General features: G+C 41.8%; 1 protein-coding gene across 3 annotated transcripts in view; it reads right to left on the reverse strand.

Moving 5' to 3' along the window:
• The window catches only part of LOC122922501, a 442,359-nt gene that overhangs the window by 280,985 nt on the left and 141,250 nt on the right, over positions 1–20,124 (reverse strand). For all 3 annotated transcript variants that reach the window (XM_044273115.1, XM_044273114.1, XM_044273116.1), the window contains exon 6: positions 6,246–6,337. In XM_044273115.1, coding sequence (XP_044129050.1) covers positions 6,246–6,337 — 92 coding nt within the window. The remainder of the gene's footprint in view (positions 1–6,245; positions 6,338–20,124) is intronic.

Consider the following 20,124-nt stretch of genomic DNA (forward strand, 5'->3'; position numbering starts at 1 on the left):
AACTAGGAAGATGCTTTGGTCTCATCACCCTGTGAGCTCTATCCAGGGTCAAATCCTGTAAGGTAAGCTCCGGTATAAACATTTTCATTAGATTCTGTAGATAGTGGATCAAATCCTTCTGAGCAATTTCTTCTGAGACCCCTCGGATTTTGAGATTATTTCGGCGTGCTCTATCCTCTAGATCCACTACCTTTGCTTTGAGCCACGCTACTTCTCCCTTAAGATCACTATAGGCCTCTTTAAGCTGATTATAGGAGGTAGCATATTCTTCTATCTTAGTTTCAATACAGTCCACCCTGTTCCCCACCTCTACCACCGTAGCTTGTAAGGGGCGGACTAGGCAGGACAGGTCTTTATGCATTGCGTTACTGAAATGAACCAGCATATCTTTTAGTAAGTTACCTGATGCAGGTTTGTCATCGGTAGGTATCGCTAGGATTGTATCAGTGGTGTAATCAACCACCTTGCTCACCTCTATCATCTGTGCCAGAGTTTCCCCATCTGGATGTGGTATTGTCATCTGTATTCGCCCGTCACCACGCAGTCCCGTCAGTGGAACCTGCTGACCGACATATCTCTCCTTCTGACGGCCGTTAGAGTCTCTGGGGCTATCAAGCCCGATTTGGGCGTCCGCCGCTCCATGTGGGCGCGTGTCCAGCAATGAATCAGTCACCGGCTCACCTCGAGTGGTGTTCAGAGTTGCTTCCCCTTCCGGGTAAGGTTGTCCAGGTGAAAGAGGTGTTGGTAAGGGCGATGTAGTTTCTCTTGGGGGGATCCCCTTTTCCATAAAAGCGTCCAGCTTCCCTTGTTTCTTCGCCGATCTCATCCCTCTAGTCATTCTCGGAAGTATCGTAGTATCACTTGTAATATCACTTGTAGCAAAGTACTCTATTACGGGGAAAGGCTTAGGGACTATTGCAGAGAAGCTTACTCGTTGCGAAGCTTTGTCCGCTGGGTACGCTATACCGCTGTCGCTGGGGTAGTCAGGAACACGCCGGAGCTCTCAGCTCACGCAGCCATCTTACTCAGCCGGCAAGCCACACCCCTCAGCGATTTTAACATGGACCCTACTTGAATCTGAGACCTTCTTCCAAATTACCTGCAGCCTGCGACGGGGTCACTCCCCTAGGGTTTCAGAATCGGGATCATACTAACTGGGAGGTGAGCTGGATTTAAGTTTTTCTCTCTATAATTATTATATGGTATACATAAGTATCTATAGAGGAATGTGATACTTATTGCAAGATCAGCACATTGTAGGATAAACCATGTATTTAGATTATGGTTCCATTCTCTCTTTTATATTTTTGTACAAGGACATGTAGAGTTTGAGCATGCCTGGTACAGGAGACAGAAGCTAAAATGTTAAATGTAACAGGATCCTATTCTCATATGTCTTGAGTCTAGAGACATTTCTCTCTAAACCATAGGAGGTCAGAGAATAGAAGAATACGATTTTGGTATATTATTTATGCAGATAATATTGCTAGGAAATATTTTTCTGTTGTATTTAATATTTTCTATTTTTATTTTTTCTCCACTAGAAATTTTCTTAAGAGGCAGCATTTGAAATAAGTAAAATCTTCCTTCAATAGCAATTTTCTCCACATTACTAAATAACTTTCATAATTGCATGGAATATCTAGTAACCTATGTAACAATGTTTGACTAACAGAATAATACTAAATGTTAGATATTAAAGATGCAACTTACTTTTGGAAAAGCATGAAGCATGGTTCTTGTGTTCAGCCATGGTGATTAAAGCATGTGATCAGTTGATTGACCCTGCATATGATGACATGTGAGATCTTTTGTCTAAGAATTGGATAATGGTATGGAAAAACCAAAATTCTAGAAATTCAAAGATCTTAAGTTTATGCAAAATACTAAATAGTTTTTATTTGTGGTCCACAAATAAAGTATTTCAGGTTTATAACTGAAATTTGTTTTATAATGTGCATTACAAAATATACATACGTATGGGTTCTATTACATCATTTTATTAATTGAAGTTAATTGTAAGAGTGATGTGAGCAGCTGCTGTGTTATGTGAGTATGTGCTATGTAAGTAGGTGAATGTGAGTATGTATGAATGCTATTCTAAGACTGAACATAAAATATGAGTTAAAAATGAATAAACAATTATTAGTTAATAGTGATGAGCGGCATAGGCAATATTCGATATGCGATATTTCACAACTTTTTGGCCAAATATTCAGCATAAATTAGCAAATTCGAGAATTCGTGATCTCCAGCCATTGTTTACTTGATTGCGAAATTGGCGATGTAATATATTTGCATAAATTCACAATAAATTTGCGATTAGAATATTCAACACTATTCGCAAATATGAATATATAGCACTATATTGTAAATATTCACAAATTCTCGAAGTGGCGATATTCACGATTAAATTTGTGATTCAAATATTCACGCTCAACACTATTAGTTAAAAGATGGTCATATTATTTATAATGACTTGTCAGATATATTGTAGGATTATACAACATATTTCATTATTTGTGTTGACAATTATATATCTAACATTTATACTGGAAAAGAGATAGAGGAAATTTGTCTAAATTGTGTTAAGAATAAGGATAAATTTGAGGCCTTATAATAGTAATGTGACACATATATCCAAGAAGACACTTGATCCCATTGTTACAGGTAAATGCTCTATAACATTATAAGTTATATTAAGTTAAATATTTGATGATCCAGTATATAGAATCATAAAGATTCATAGGCACATTTTTCTATTTATTTTACAAATGTTTTATGGTAATATTTTCATGGGATTTACTTTCTATAAGATTGTTTGTTTTATTTTGGTTTTCAAAAGTGGTTTTATTTATTTATAGTGATGATTTATTATAGAAACATAGAAACATAGTATGTGTCGGCAGATAAGAACCATTTGGCCCATCTAGTCTGCCCAATATACTAAATACTATGGATAGCCCCTGGCCCTATCTTATATGAAGGGTGGCCTTATGCCTATCCCATGCATGCTTAAACTCCTTCACTGTATTTGCAGCTGCCACTTCTGCAGGAAGGCTCTTCCATGCATCCACTACTCTCTCAGTAAAGTAATACTTCCTGATATTACTTTTAAACCTTTGCCCCTCTAATTTAAAACTATGTCCTCTTGTAGCAGTTTTTCTTCTTTTAAATATTCTCTCCTCTTTTACCTTGTTGATACCCTTTATGTATTTAAAAGTTTCTATCATATCCCCTCTGTCTCGTCTTTCTTCCAAGCTATACATGTTAAGGTCCTTTAATCTTTCCTGGTAAGTTTTATTACACACACACACATACACAACTATATCCTTATATACAGAACTATATCCTCATATATAGGAAGATATGATATCTTTCATACCTGATGGTAATATATTGGTCTTAATGTAAATGAATAATCTGTACATATATATATATATATATATATATATATATATATTATTTATTTATTTTTTTCAATTGAACATTTGTAAGGTTTTCAGGATTCTTAGATTACCTTATGGTAAAGCACTCATGTTTTGTTTATACAGGAGTGATGGTCACAAATGGTCAAGGCAGACTCATGTCTCTCAAAAGTTAAAGTCTAAGAATAATAGTCAAATTTAGTTAATGTGAGTTAATAAGTATTGGTATATGGAAGAAAGTATGCAAATACAAGGGTATAATGAAATATTATGTAGTTATTTATTACGCAATTGTATGAATCATCTAAATCAAGATATGTGAGTATGACATACATGAACTACTGTACATGGTGATCATGGAGTTACTGTAATTGTTATTTAGGATATTGTATTCTAGAGAGGTTCCCAATATAAAAGCAGTTAATCCTGGGTCAGTGATAGGAATTGAAACTCATTAATGGTCATTTAAATATAAAGGTCAACTATATTGGAAAGCATTACAGCAATAGGGATTATGTCAATACATATTTGTTGCTTTTCTAAACAAAGGTTTATATTTACAGTTATATTTTAAAGAAGAAGAATACAATGATATTTAATAGAGTAATATATCATATGTCATGCAGAATATTACTTTATTAAAAAAGGTAAAGATTTGGTTTTACTGTAGAAAGAAATATTTTGTGTGTTCAATTCAATTAATCAATATAATTTGTATTTATAAAAATTCCACGAAACATACACAAATATATATGGCTGAAGGAATAAAGATAAAAAGGCTACACTTACATAAAGGATTTTGTATTAGGATAATATTTTCAATAATATATAAACATCTATATTATGCTGAAATTTAATATGGTAATAAATGAATGGTATGGTACACTGTGATAATATAGGTTAGCTATAATCACCAACTATGGTGTAGTAATAGGAAAGAAGAAGATATCTTCAATCAAGACTAAAGTCAACAGGAAATGTAATATTTTCTAGAGACTGTGATATTCATGAAGTCTATAAACATAAAGACTGATGTGCACAGGAAAATACTTTGAGGTAAACAAATCTGTGTCATATTCTGGGAAAGGTGTAAAGATAAGGGGCACTGGAGAGAGACCCAAGACAAGGGTGAAGAGTATCTGAAGCACACCTGTACATAGACAACTCCAGAGGTAAAGTTCATAGAAATAAAGTTTTGTCCACACAGAAAGGAGGTCTGTGACAGAAGGACTGGAATCCAAAATGGAGAATTGAACTCTAGGAGAGCGAGTGCTGAAGAGCTTCAGTAAGTGATTTAGATTTAGAATAGTTAGGGTTCCAGAAGTGAGATATTTAGCGCCTATGTTTAGCCTAGTATGTTTGTTTTTTTCTGAAAAAGCTATTCCAAAGAAAGGAGAATAACAAATAAGTTACAGCTGTTCACAGACGCTTCTCAAGAAGACCAAGGAATTCCTGATACCGTATGTAAGTTAAAATCTGTGTCCAGGAAAGCTGTGTCACCAAAAATAGTAAAAGGCGATAAATCCTGTACATGAACATTATTGGAAAATATGATACAATTCAATTTAAGGACTGCACATCATCTACATACAGTTCTATCAATCCTATCATAGACTTTATGTGATTCAAATTTAAGATGAATAAGTGTTGAATTACAGTATCAAGATCATTACGAGACCAGAGGAAGATGATGAAGAGAAAATTATGCCTAATAGATATTAGATTAGTTCATCAAATTTATTTCATTGGTATTCAATCACAGTTTACCATATGTTCAGCAAATATTATTATTGTGTTGTCAATTAAATCATTGAAGGACAATAAATTTATAAAGAAGAATGAAGAGTCCAAGATAATTGTAAAATTTGATGTTGTGGGTTCGAAAAGATTATCTCACCCTCAAGAGGGGGAAATGTTAAATAATATGTGATATAATATTAATTGGTATTTAATATAAGGTATGTATTACACTACACAGTGACACCATTTATAGTGATAAACAAGGTTGTTGGGAGGTCTGTATGAGGACATCAAGAACTATATTTGAAGTCTGCCATATATGACAATATATAAGTCCATACATTACTAAGACACGCCTGTATCTATGGTATAAATAACTGACAGGGACAGACAAGGGGGTTCTTCTTACACTCACTCTAAAGTCTGTTGGGGGTTGTTGTTGCTAGAGAAAATGAAGACACATGGATCTTGAAGAGAATTCCTGGCCTTCAACAATGATACTTCAAGGACTTTCAACATTCACTCATGGACAATAGATTAAGACCCTTCCTAAACTATTTTTGTAAGTAATCATCTTTTATGACGACCAATAATAAATCGCACTATTCATTTTTCTATATAACTCTTGTTGAATCCTGGTAATGAGTCCTCCAGGTGTTCTCTACTCCAAATAAGCATACACTAGATTTGAAGAAGATTACCAAATCAGGTTGATATATTTTTCATACATAAATATTTTACATTTGGAGACATATTACAAATATACAATATCTATGAGTTGAATCAGTACTTGAAGGTAAAGCCAGAAAACAGCTGTATCAAAATATAGCCCAAACCTTGCATTAGAATGAAAAAGGCTAGTAGAATAAGGGCACTACAAAGAGTTAAGAGCTGAAATTATCCAAGTTGACACACAGTTTAGTATAGTACAAGGCAACAGATACCATGTGGCCAGCAAGTGTCATCCAGCAGAAGCATGGAACATACAGTGGCTAAAAAATGTCATGATTATCAGACAGCAAATACTTTCCGTACTGTAAAATAAATGCATTTTTTTTAAACAAAAAATTATCTTACTGTGATAGAAAATAAGGCTCCAGGTTCAGTCTTTTCTTCTTGGTAAAGTATTCATCAATGTCTGAAAGACCACGTAGTGCTGTCTCAGCATTCTGCAAAAAAAAAAAAAAAGAAAACAGTTAAAAGGGTTATTCTCTTACCAACAGGGGACTTAGCAGAGGCATGACTGCTGTGGTCCTTATGATTATGAGAACAGGAGCCCCATGTTCCCCCTTTGAATTGAGTGGTGGTCACGCATGCGTTCGAGTGCTCCATTCAACTCTATGAGGTTGCCAGAGATAGGCATATACAAGAGCCTAGATCTCTCCAGGAGTTACATAGAGTTAGGGCTCATGAACACGACCGTGTGTCGGCCGTTGCTGTATTGAGGTCCGCAATACACGGGCACCGGCCCTGTGCATCACGCATCACTTGAATGGGTCCGTGATCCAGGAGATGCGGAATGGAGACACAGATCAGGAAGCCCACGGAAGCACTATGAAGTGCTTCTGTGAGTTTACTGTATGTGCACCCGCACCGCAAAAAAGTAGTGCATGCTGTGCGGTGCGGACAGATCACGGACCCATTCAAGTTGAATGGGTATGAAGCTGTCTGCGGCAGCCGCATGGATGTGCAAATTGCAGTCCCCAATGCACGGAATGGCCAGCAAACGGTCATGTGCATGAGCCCTTAAACAGAGTGGCGCTACGCATGTGCATAGGGGATAAGCATTATAAGCTACAGAATAAAAATGTCATTGAAAACAACTGTTTTTACAAGCATTTAAAAAGTAGGCAAAAAACTGCAAAGGAAGCTAGTTATATACTGTAAAATGAAAACACTGCAAAATCTATGCAATATTGGTGATATATTATTCATATATTGGTCTATGGTTTCCAAAAACAAAGAAAAAAGTTGTGTTTTCAATGCTTTTAATAACAAGCAGGATAAAGGTGAATTTAGACTATCAAATGGACAGCAGATTGTGAGGAAGCAAGTGTTCCTTCCTGACAGTCGGCTGCTTGCTAAGTGGAGGTGGTGTGCTACATTTACATGCAGTGATCAACTCCCCAGTAGAGATGTTGCGAACATAAAATTTTCCGTCGCGAACGGCGAACGTGAATTTCTACAAATGTGTGCGAACCGGGTGAACCGCCATTGACTTCAATAGGCAGGCGAATTTTAAAACCCACAGGGACTCTTTCTGGCCACAATAGTGATGGAAAAGTTGTTTCAAGGGGACTAACACCTGGACTGTGGCATGCCGGAGGGGGATCCATGGCAAAACTCCCATGGAAAATTACATAGTTGACGCAGAGTTGGATTTTAATCAATAAAGGGCATAAATCACCTAACAATCCAATTTTTTTTTGAACAATGTGGTTTAAAACATCCAGTGTGTGTATACGATCAGGTATGATGTTGTATCGATCAGGTAGTGTAAGGGTTATGCCCGCTTCACAGACATTGACAGACCAAACTCCCCCTTTAATGCATCGCAAACAACCGCAAACAGTCCATTTACCCAACCGCAAACCATTTGCACAAGGTTGGATACCAAGCTAGCCATGTCCCGTTGATGTCATTGAGGGTTCCTTCCTCCACCCAGCCACGTACAACACCAAGGGTCCCGGAAAGGTGAATTGATTTGATTTTTCGAACGGGGAGATGGTTAAAAAAACGCTGGCTCCCTCCCCTTTGTTTGAGTTCACGGTCACTGCGTCTGCGCCGTGCAATTTACTGTCCCACCCGATATGAGTGCTATTTTCTGTAGTACTATTCTCATCAGTTTAATCCCTGTTACGTCCCATATCAGGGTGGGATTGCCTTTTGTGAAAAAATTTAGGCCGGGTACCTTCGACTGCCTTCACAGTGACAGACCAAACTCTGATACACCAAACTGAATTGATTTTAGGAACCGGGAGATGGAAAAATATATATTTTTTGTTTTTTCTATGAAAAAACATCCAGCCGCCCCGATCGCTTTTGGTCTGATCATAATGAAGCAACGGCCTTATCATCTGGGGTGTGGCAACATTGCCAACACACTCATAGAGGTGATGATCGCTTCATTGTGATACGCAAGCCCCTTCACCACAACAAGGTAACGATCACGAAAGGGGAATTGACACTTGTATGTGCCTTTTTTTTGTTTTGTTTTTGCAGCCACAGTGCAGCACCAGAGGCCAGAAAAATTAGGCATGTACACATGCCTGAGAAACAATTTTATTGTTGCAGCCGCTGTTGTAGCAGCGGCCGGAAAAATTGATGTTTTCAAGGCAGAAAGGTGACTAAAACATTGCGGCTTGAACCCTAGTTGGTGGTGGAGAATTCACGAAAGTCATGCAGACATTAAATACAGCAGCGTGGGGACCATTTTGAGGCCAAGGCATGTCATCAGGCCATTTGTTAGATAAACGTATCCCCTACTGTCAGTCCCTTCGGGATCCATGCCTCATTCATCTTAATGAAGGTGAGGTAATCAACACTTTTTTGACCGAGGCGACTTCTTTTGTCAGGGACAATGCCTCCTGCTGCACTGAAGGTCCTTTCTGACAGGACACTTGAAGCGGGGCAGGCCAGAAGTTCTATCGCAAACTGGGATAGCTCAGGCCACAGGTCAAGCCTGCACACCCAGTAGTCAAGGGGTTCATCGCTCCTCAGAGTGTTGATATCTGCAGTTAAGGCGAGGTAGTCTGCCACCTATCGGTCGAGTTGTTCTATAAGGCTGAATCCCGAAGGGCTGTGGCGATGTGTAGGACTGAAAAGCTCTGCATGTTTTCCATCAACAACACATCTATAAAGCGTCCTGTCCTTGCCGCCGTGGTCGTGGTAGGAGGAGGATTACTTTCACCTCTTCCCCAGTTAGATTCCCGTTGTGCTGTGACATCCCCCTTATAAGCTGTGTAAAGCATATTTTTTAGTTTGGTTTTGAACTGCTGCATCCTTTCTGACTTCCGGTAATTTGGTAACATTTCCGCCACTTTCTGCTTATACCAGGGGTCTAGTAGCGTGACCACCCAGTACAGGTCGTTCTCCTTCATCCTTTTTATACGAGGGTCCCTCAACAGACATGACAGCATGAAAGACCCCATTTGCACAAGTTTGGATGCCGAGCTACTCATTTCCCGTTCCCCCTCCTCACTGATGTCATTGACGGTCTGTTCTTCCCCCAGCCACGTACAACACCACGGGTCCCAGATAGGTGACAACAACGAGCACCCTGGGATGCCTGCTGTGGTTGGTCTTCCTCCTCCTCAAAGCCACATTCCTCCTCTGACTCCTCTTCCTCATACTCCTCTTGCAGCGTTCCCGCAGGTCCGGCAAGCGATGATGACAAGGCTGTTTCTGGTGGTGATGGTGACCACAACTCTTCCTCTTCCTCTTCACGCTCATCTACAGCCTGATCCAGCACTCTTCGCACGGCACGCTCCAGGAAGAAAACAAATGGGATGAGGTCGCTGAAGGTGCCTTCGGTGCGACTGACTAGGTTTGTCACCTCCTCAAAAGGATGCATGAGCCTACAGGCATTGCGCATGAGCGTCCAGTAACAGCTTTTTCTTGTTGGAGCAGGCAGTCGAACATTAGGAGTGTTGAATCCCAACGTGTCGGGCTGTCGCAAATCAAGTGCCTCATTGGCATGTTGTTTCGGCGCTGAATGTCTGAAAAGTGTGCCATGGCCGTGTAGGAACGCCTGAAATGGTCACACACCTTCCTGGCCTGCTTGAGGACGTCCTGTAAGCCTGGGTACTTAGACACAAAGCGTTGTATGATGAGATTCAACACATGTGCCATGCACGGCACATGTGACAACTTGCCCAAATTCAATGCCGCCAACAAATTGCTTCCATTGTCACACACCACTTTCCCGACCTCCAGTTGGTGCGGGGTCAGCCACTGATCCACCTGTGCGTTCAGGGCGGACAGGAGTGCTGGTCCAGTGTGGCTCTCTGCTTTCAGGCAAGTCAACCCCAAGACAGCGTGACACTGTCATATCCGGGATGTGGAATAGCCCCTGGGGAGTAGGGGGGATTCAGTTGATGCGCAGCAGAAGAGGACTCAGCCGAGGAGGTTATGGAAGAGGATGGGGTAGGAGGAGTAGAGGAGGTGGCAGTAGGCCTGCCTGCAAGTCGTGGCGGTGTCACCAACTCCGCTGCAGAGCCACACATTCCATGCTTGTCAGCCGTCAGCAGGTTGACCCTATGCGCAGTGTAGGTAATATACCTGCCCTGACCGTGCTTTGCAGACCAGGTATCAGTGGTCAGATGGACCCTTGCCCCAACACTGTATGCCAGAGATGCCATGACTTCCTTTTCAATCACTGAGTAGAGGTTTGGGATTGCCTTATTAGAAAAAAAAATTAGTCCGGGTACCTTCCACTGTGGTGTCCCAATAGTGACAAATTTTTTGAAGGCCTCAGACTCCACCAGCTGGTATGGTAAAAGCTGGCAGGCTAAGAGTTCCGTCAAGCCAGCTGTCAGACGCCGGGCAAGGGGGTGACTCTGTGACATTGACTTCTTACGCTCAAACATTTCCTTAACAGACACCTGACTGTGGGCAGATGAGATGGAACTGCTCAAGGGGAGAGGCGGAATGGCGGGTGGTTGAGAGGGGACAAGGAGGACAGCAGTGGTTGACGTGGCTGAAGATGCTGTACCAGGAGGAGGATGGTGGCTTTGAGCTTGTGTGCTGCTTCTACTCGTCATCATGTGTTGATCACATAGGCGTTTGTGATGTGCGATCATGTGCCTTCGCAAAGCAGTTGTACCTAGGTGGGTGTTGGATTTCCCACGACTCAGTTTCTTTTGGCACAGGTTGCAAATGGCATCACTGTTGTCAGAGGCAGACACACAAAAAAATGCCACACTGCTGAGCTTTGCAATGACGGCATTCTGGTGGTGACAACAGCATGCGTTGATTGGCGTGCTGTCTGGCTGACCCCGGGTGCTGATACATGCTGTCTGACTGTGCCACTAGCTCCTTGCGACGACCTCCCCCTGCTTCCAACTCATCTCCTCCTTCTCTCTGTCTCCCCTTCTGAACATTCCCCCTCTTCTTCTTCTCTTCGAGCAGGCACCCACGTGGCATCCACGGACACATCGTCATCATCAACCACTTCACTGACACCTCAGCAAAGGAAGCAGCAGCGGGTACAACATCATCATTATCATCACACTGTACGTCCATGTGTGTAATGCTGCCTGACTGAGACATATCCCTGTTATCTACATCCCCTGGCAATAATGGTTGCGCATCACTAATTTCATCCAACTGATGTGTAAATAACTCCTCTGAGGGATCAAGTGAAGCTGCTGTGGTGGCTGTGGTGGTAGTGGTGGTGGTGGCGGCGGGCGGGAGAGTGGTAACTTGAGAGCAGGTGACCAAAGCTGAGCTGGAGGAGGATGGTGCGTCAAGGTTCTTAGCGGAAGCTGTTGAAGATTGGGTGTCCTGTGTAAGCCAGTCAACTATTTTCTCCGAATTTTTTGGGTTCAGGGTACGTGGCCTCTGAACACTGGGCATTATTCCAGGGCCAGTGGAAATCACAGCACCACGAACACGACGGCCCCTGCCGCGTGGCCTGCCTCTGCCTGTCATTTCTTATTAGATAAGTGTTACTATGCGTGCAAGGTACTGTGCCACCCTATATAAGTGGTGGGCAGTGGGCACAGTACAGTCTGTGTGGGCCTGACACACACGGGCTTGCAAATGTGATTATTTTACAGAAAAATTTTCAATAGAATTTTTTTTATCTGCAAGGTATTTGGGTGAATGACACCCTGTAACGGTATGAGTGCAGGCCTAGCCACTAGCCAGTGGCCACAATACAGAATGTGTGGGCCTGACGCACACGGGCTTGCAAATGTGATTAGATCACAGAAAAATTTTAAATCACATTTTTTTTTATGCAAGGTATTTGGGTGAATGACATCCTGTAACGTTATGAGTGCAGGCCTAGACACTAGCCAGTGGGCACAATACAGAATGTGTGGGCCTGATGCACACGGGCTTGCAAATGTGATTAGATCACAGAAACATTTTAAATCGAATTTTTTATTTCTGCAAGGTATTTGGGTGAATGACACCCTGTAACGTTATGAGTGCAGGCCTAGACACTAGCCAGTGGGCACAATACAGAATGTGTGGGCCTGACGCACACGGGCTTGCAAATGTGATTATATCACAGAAAAATTTTCAATAGAATTTTTTTTTATCTGCAAGGTATTTGAGTGAATGACACCCTGTAACGGTATGAGTGCAGGCCTAGACACTAGCCAGTGGGCACAATACAGAATGTGTGGGCCTGACGCACACGGGCTTGCAAATGTGATTAGATCACAGAAAAATTTTCAATAGAATTTTTTTTTCTGCAAGGTATTTGGGTGAATGACACCCTGTAATGGTATGAGTGCAGGCCTAGACACTAGCCAGTGGGCACAATACAGAATGTGTGGGCCTGACGCACACGGGCTTGCAAATGTGATTAGATCACAGAAACATTTTCAATATAATTTTTTTTTCCTGCAAGGTATTTGAGTGAATGACACCCTGTAACGGTATGAGTGGAGGCCTAGCCACTAGCCAGTGGGCACAATACAGTATGTGTTGGCCTGACACACACGGGCTTGCAAATGTGATTATATCACAGAAATATTTTCAATATAATTTTTTTATCTGCAAGGTATTTGAGTGAATGACACCCTGTAACGGTATGAGTGCAGGCCTAGCCACTAGCCACTGGGCACAATGCAGTATGTGTGGGCCTGACGCACACGGGCTTGCAAATGTGATTAGATCACAGAAACATTTTCAATTGAATTTTTTTTCTGCAAGGTATTTGAGTGAATGACACCCTGTAACGGTATGAGTGGAGGCCTAGCCACTAGCCAGTGGGCACAATACAGTATGTGTTGGCCTGACGCACACGGGCTTGCAAATGTGATTAGATCACAGAAATATTTTCAATAGAATTTTTTTTATCTGCAAGGTATTTGAGTGAATGACACCCTGTAATGGTATGAGTGCAGGCCTAGACACTAGCCAGTGGGCACAATACAGAATGCGTGGGCCTGACGCACACGGGCTTGCAAATGTGATTAGATCACAAAAAAATGTTTAATCATTTTTTTTTTCCTGCAAGGTATTTGGGTGAATGACACCCTGTAACGGTATGAGTGGAGGCCTAGCCACTAGCCAGTGGGCACAATACAGTATGAGTTGGCCTGACGCACACGGGCTTGCAAATGTGAAGGCTTTACTGATGTTAGAGAGCCTGCATGCAGAAAGTGAGGGTATGTGCACCACTATAGAACCCCCCTTGACAAATTTGAAGCCTCGCTCCAGGTGGACACCACCTTTCTCCCAATATAAAAATATTGAAACATTTGTGGATTTAGTCACTGATGAAATCAGGACTATTAAACTGCACAAACTTGGTGGGGAAAGTAATTTGAACAGTGAGGAGTTTTTTGCTTTGGAATCTTTAAAAAAAGATGACAAAATTGTAATTAAATCAAGTGACAAGGGGGGAAATATAGTGGTGCAAGATAGGAATGAATATGACCTGATGGTTGAAAAATTATTAAGTGATAAAAAAATCTATGAAACTTTAGACGCCAATCCAACAGGTACCTACCTCACTGAACTGCATGTCATCCTTAAGGAGGCACGAGATAACCAACTAATTTCCAAGGAGGAATTCATTTTCCTATATAATAAACATCCAACCATTGCCACTTTTTATGCACTTCCCAAAGTGCACAAAAATAGGGTCCCAATTCCAGGGAGACCCATTGTCTCGGGGAATGATGCATTAACCCAACCTGCTAGTGAGTATGTTGACACCATTTTGAGGCCCTTTGTGACTGAACTACCGTCCTACATCAAGGACACAAATGATGTATTATCTAAAATAGCTAATATCACATTATCAAAATCCACGTTTTTAGCAAGCCTCGACGTCGAGGCCTTATACACTAATATTGAGCACAAACTAGGTATTGAGGCGGTCAAATCTTTTCTGTACACGAAAAGTACGTCATTTCACAGACACAATGATTTTGTAATACGACTATTATTGTTTGTTCTCACACACAATTATTTTTTATGTAATGGAACCTTTTTTCACCAAATTCACGGGACCGCGATGGGCACGCCTTGTGCCCCGACGTTCGCGAACCTTTTCTTGGGGTGGTGGGAGCACAATATTGTTTTTTCTGAAAGTATGGAACCCTATACTAAGTATATTAGCTATTGGGGCCGGTTTATTGATGATGTCTTGCTGTTCTGGGAGGGGGAGAGGGAACAGTTCTGTGACTTTGTTGAGTTACTTAATGCAAATGATATCGGTATGCATTTTACGTGTGAAATTAATCCGACTCAAATAAATTTTTAAAAAAAAATAAATTTTTTTTTTAGATCTGACGATACAAAAAGATGAGTCTGGACAGATTCAGACCGATATCTATCGTAAACCTACCTCAACAAATAGTTTTTTGCATTTCTCAAGCTGGCATCCAACTGCATTAAAAAATGGAATACCATTTGGACAATATCTACGTGCCAGAAGAAATTGTTCAACAGATGAGTTGTTTAAGATCCAAGCGGATGATCTATATAATAGATTCCGCGATAGGGGATACCCTCGAAAGGTGCTGAAAAGGGCCTTCAATCGAGCAAAAGCCCTCACAAGAGATTCCCTCATCTCATGCAGGACTGCCCCCTCTGTGACCTCCCAGGACAGCAAGACCATCCGGTGTATAGGTACTTTTGATGGGCATCATCGACTGATGACAAACATTTTAAGGAAATATTGGAAAATTCTCCTTAATGATCCAGATCTACGTCAGGTGCTCCCACCTTATCCTAGTGTCACCTTTAGACGTGGTCCAAGCTTAAGGGACCAATTGGTACACAGTTTCCTTCCCAAAATAGGACAGGAAAATAGTAACTGGTTAAGATCGAAGGTGACCGGTTCATATCCATGTGGTGGCTGCTCCTTTTGCAGCTTCTTACCCAAGATTAAAAGATTCGTGAATCCAGTTGATGGCAGGGAGTATGAAATTCGTGACTGGTTTAATTGTAAGAGTAGTGGTCTAGTGTATATAGCTTCCTGCACATGTCCAAAGCTGTATGTTGGCAAGACGGTTCAGGAACTGAGGAGACGGATCTCGGGACACATAAGTGCAATCAATACAAAAAAAGATACTTCCCTATATAGACATGTGTCATATATTCACAATGGCCGTATAGATGTACTGAAATTTTGGGGGCTCTCCCAAGTCAAACTGGGCCCCAGATCCGGAAATTTGGACATCAGATTGCTAAGAGAAGAGGCCAAATGGATATATAGACTGTCAAGTCAAACCCCAGCCGGCCTAAATGAAGGTTTTTCCTTTTCTGCCTTTTTGTAAATAATAAATATTGCAATATCTTGCAAAAAAACACAAAAAAACAAAATAAGAAATTTTTGCCATTAATGAGAGGATAAAATTATAATAATACCTATAAAAGTCTATAAAGGGATAAGATTATTCCTATAAAACCTCTCCTTAGAGCCAACAGGGATATATATGCTGTGGTAAAATAGAGCAGGGTGATAGATACTATGTGACAGATGCAGTAACAGAATTCTGACCAGCTAGTTATGTTAACCTAATCTAATGAAATGGTTTATATAATATGTATATATATATATATTTTTTCGCCCTGCTCTTTTCTTTCTCCCCACCATTTAGCCCATCGGCCTGTATCCAGTTATTTACCTAACATGTATCTAATGCATGATTTGACATTGCATCTTTTGAGTTAACCACTCCCACTTCCCTGATAGGGAGGGAAGGAGGTGATGACGACTGTTACGCTGTCATCAGACGGCGTCAATGTTTTGGCTTAGGCTGAGTAGACGCCTAGTGATGAGGTCATCGCTGGGCGCCAGCGCACGTTAGATACGAGCGACGGCTGTAACCAATAGTACACTAGCTGTGGAAACAGTGCTGCGGCCGGACGCATGCAGCCTATGGTGACCTCATCACTAGGCGCTGGCACACGTGATGGGTGACGTTGGAGACACGCCTCTCCTTGTGGATATGACCAATGGGCTATCTGTAACAGACAAACGGGGGCGTTACCTAAGGCATAAAACCCTTGGTTGTTCAGCGCGCCGACGCTAATACCCCTAACCCCTGACGAAGCCGCATCGCGGCGAAACATGTCGGGTGGGGACTAGTGTTAGGCGCTTGTTTTAGGTTCAGTTGGCAGCAAATGTGTAGACTTCAGTAGGGCCACAGTCCTGTGTGTTATGAATCAGTGTAGTGGTTATCTGGTGCCAGTGTAGAGACAACCAACGCAGTGGTGTCCGGAGCCTGGGCCCAGGTTCCAGGACACAAAGTAATAGGGTATATCAAATCTGTGGTATACTGTCACCAACCACCCACCTGCACATATATACTTATTCTCAAATAAATGAGAGAGAAGCAAATCTTCACATAAATTTGCATTGCCACCTGTTAGTTTTAAAATGTGTGGTTTTTGTGGGGTAAAGAACTCCCCTTTTTAAATGAACGAAATAAAGTATTTGGCTTTTATTTTCCAAATTAGTAGACCCCTACAGGGACTTTCTTTGGTCTTTTGACCAGTGGTGTATTTCAAATGTGATTATATCACAGAAAAATTTTCAATAGAATTTTTTTTATCTGCAAAGTATTTGGGTGAATGACACCCTGTAACGGTATGAGTGGAGGCCTAGACACTAGCAGTATACAGTCTGTGTGGGCCTGACACACACGGGCTTGCAAATGTGATTATGTCACAGAAAAATATAAAATAGAATTTTTTTTATCTGCGAGGTATTTTCTGTCACACCCTGTATAAATGGTGTGCACTGTGCACACAGTGCTGTCTATGACTGAGCCTGCAGCCTCTCACACACGGGCAGTCAGGCAACTGCAATATATATATATATATATATATATATATATATATATATAAAAAGCACACTGATGTACCAGCCCTGAAAAGGGCTTTTTGGGGTGCTGTCTGGATGCTGTCCTTACAGCAGATGAGTCTGTGGACACAGAACAATGCCCTAGCTAACGCTTTCCCTATTGAATCAGCAGCAGCTACTCTCTCCCTCCTCTCACTGTGAATGCAGTTTCCGAATGAATCAAAAATGGATGCTGTCGAGGAGGTGGGAGGGTCTGGGAGGGAGGGTCTGCTGCTGATTGGCTGGAATGTGTCTGCTGACTGTGAGGTACAGGCTCAAAGTTTACTCAATAATGATGTATAGCGGGCGGACCGAACATCCCATATGTTCACCCGCAGCGGCGAACGCGAACAAGCTATGTTCGCCATGAACTATTCTCCGGCGAATAGTTCGGGAGATCACTACTCCCCAGTATGAGGACGAGTGATCGCTGCTGCTATCGCTGGTCCACATACAAAATCATTGCTCCAGGTCAGTCGGGTGCTGTTTAGACATCATGATCTGCTGCCTGGGAACGATGACTGAGGTGTCTGCACCTCCAATTATTTCAGCCGATGAACGAGTGTATAGATCATTCATCAGGTAATCTGTGGCAGATTGTCGGGAACAAGCATTCGTAGGAACATTCGTTCTTGATAATCAGCCGAATCTTAGGTCCCTTTCACACGAGCGAGTTTTCCGCGCGGGTGCAATGCGTGTAGTGAACGCATAGCACCCGTACTGAATCCTGACCCATTCATTTCAATGGGTCTGTGTACATGAGCGTTGTTTTTCACGCATTAGTTCTGCGTTGTGTGAAAATCGCAGCATGTTCTATATTCTGCATTTTTCACGCAGCCCTGGCCCCATAGAAGTGAATGGGGCTGCGTGAAAAACGCATTGCATCCGCAAGCAAGTGCGGGGGCAATGCGTTTTTCACTGATGGTTGCTAAGAGATGTTGTTTGTAAACCTTCAGTTTTTTATCACGCGCGTGACAAACGCATCAAAACGCATTGCACCCATGTGGAAAAAACTGAACAATCAAACGCAATCGCAGACAAAACTGACTGAACTTGCTTGCAAAATAGTGCGAGTTTCACTGTACGCACCCTGAACACATCCGGACCTAATCCGACACGCTCGTGTAAAAGGGGCCTTAGGCTGTCTAAATCCAGTTTAAGCTTCTTCTAGTTTTTAGTTCCTGTAAAGAGTGCAACAGTTTTCTATTTTTTTTTTCATGCATTATGGGGGAAATATATCATTTGCGGTTGTTTTTGTGCCAATTAAGTCAGTCTTTGCTTTTTAAAGCCACAAAACAGGCGTATCTGATTTGATAAATGGCCCCCTATAAAGCTCCAATTTCTTTCTTTGCTGATTGGGCTTTATCCCTTGTGTATCACATTTTAAGAACTTACATTTTTTTTATTTATTTATTTTTTCATTTTCATCAAAATAGTTTAATAAGGACTTTTTGTTAAGATACCTAGCATTTATTGATTAATGTGTAATTTTTTTTATTTATTAAATACTAACTTTAATCTCTGGGCCCTTACAATCATGGCAATGCCAAACATACACATGTTCCATTAAAGAAAGAAAAACCTACAATGGTCACTGAAATAACTTGAAACTGAAAAAAGTAAAAATAAATAAGAATTTACTGAAAATCAACTAATGAAAACCAAACATTGCTTTTAAATTATGATTCAACAGAATAATTTATAAAACAAGCTAATGAAACTGGCCTGGACAAAAAGAATTGTCCCCTAAACTTAGTAGTTTGTTGCACAACCTTTTGAGGCAATCACTGCAATTAGGCAATTTCTGTAACTCTAAGGCCTCTTTCACACGGGCGTCATGTTTTTTGCCCTGATAAGAGGCGGGTGTGTTGCAGGAAAATGCGCAATTTTTCTGCGCGAGTGCAAAACATTGTCATGTGTTTTGCACTCGCGTGAGACAGAAGTTCGGGCTTGGGATTGATGTTCTGAAGATTGTATTATTTTCCCTTATAACATGGTTATAAGGGAAAATAATAGCTGTAATGACCGGCAACACGCACAGGGAGGAAAACAGGGAAAGCCCTGCCCAAGGGAGAGGGAAAGGTGGTGACCCCTAACTCACCTTGCAGCTGGCACCTGCCTGCCCTGACGTCCCTAGACGGGTTCCTCACCCGTGCGGCGATCACGTGCCTAAACCCTGGCTTTCCCTGAAATGAGCCCTAGATAATGAACGGGCCGGTGGGATCGCTAGTCCTCACCACTGCACTAAGAGGGAAACACCAGGGAGAGGACAGACAAACACAGACAAACACAAACACCCAGGTGGACGGCAACAATTGTCCACAAAGGTCCAACAGGGATCCGGAGGGTAGCGTTCTAAGGCAACACTCAGAGAACGCAGCAACACAGCTCCAGTGGGTCAGAATAGATGTCCAGGCAGGAAGCTCTATAACTGGCAACCAGAGAAGTGTGAGAGGGGAATATAAGGAGGATTGGGAGTGCTGGACAAGGAACAGCTGAGAGAAGGAGCTACGGATCCCTGAGTGAGCCAAAAGGGTTTGTAAAGCAAACCCAGAAAGCTACAATAAGGAAACTTCCCTATCTGACATAGAGCGTGCAGCCAACCGCTGCGACCTCCTGACCCCGGGTACAACGGAGTCAGGCGTGGCTCTTGACACCCTCGTGACAATAGCATTCTGAATACAGAATGCTTAGTATAATAGTGCTGGAAGGGTTAAAACAAAATAAAAAAGTTAACTCACCTCATCCTCTTAGTCGCGTAGTTCCCGGTCGGTCTCTTCTTTAGCTGTGGGCTAAAGGACCTGTGGTGATGTCAGATCACATGCTCCATCACCATGGTGATGGACCATGTGATTGGAGCATGTGATCTGACATCACCACAGGTCATTTAGCCCACAGCTAAAGAAGTGACCGACCGGG

This window comes from Bufo gargarizans, unplaced genomic scaffold (genome assembly GCF_014858855.1).
Source record: "Bufo gargarizans isolate SCDJY-AF-19 unplaced genomic scaffold, ASM1485885v1 fragScaff_scaffold_39_pilon, whole genome shotgun sequence".
Classification (NCBI taxonomy): Eukaryota; Metazoa; Chordata; class Amphibia; order Anura; family Bufonidae; genus Bufo; species Bufo gargarizans.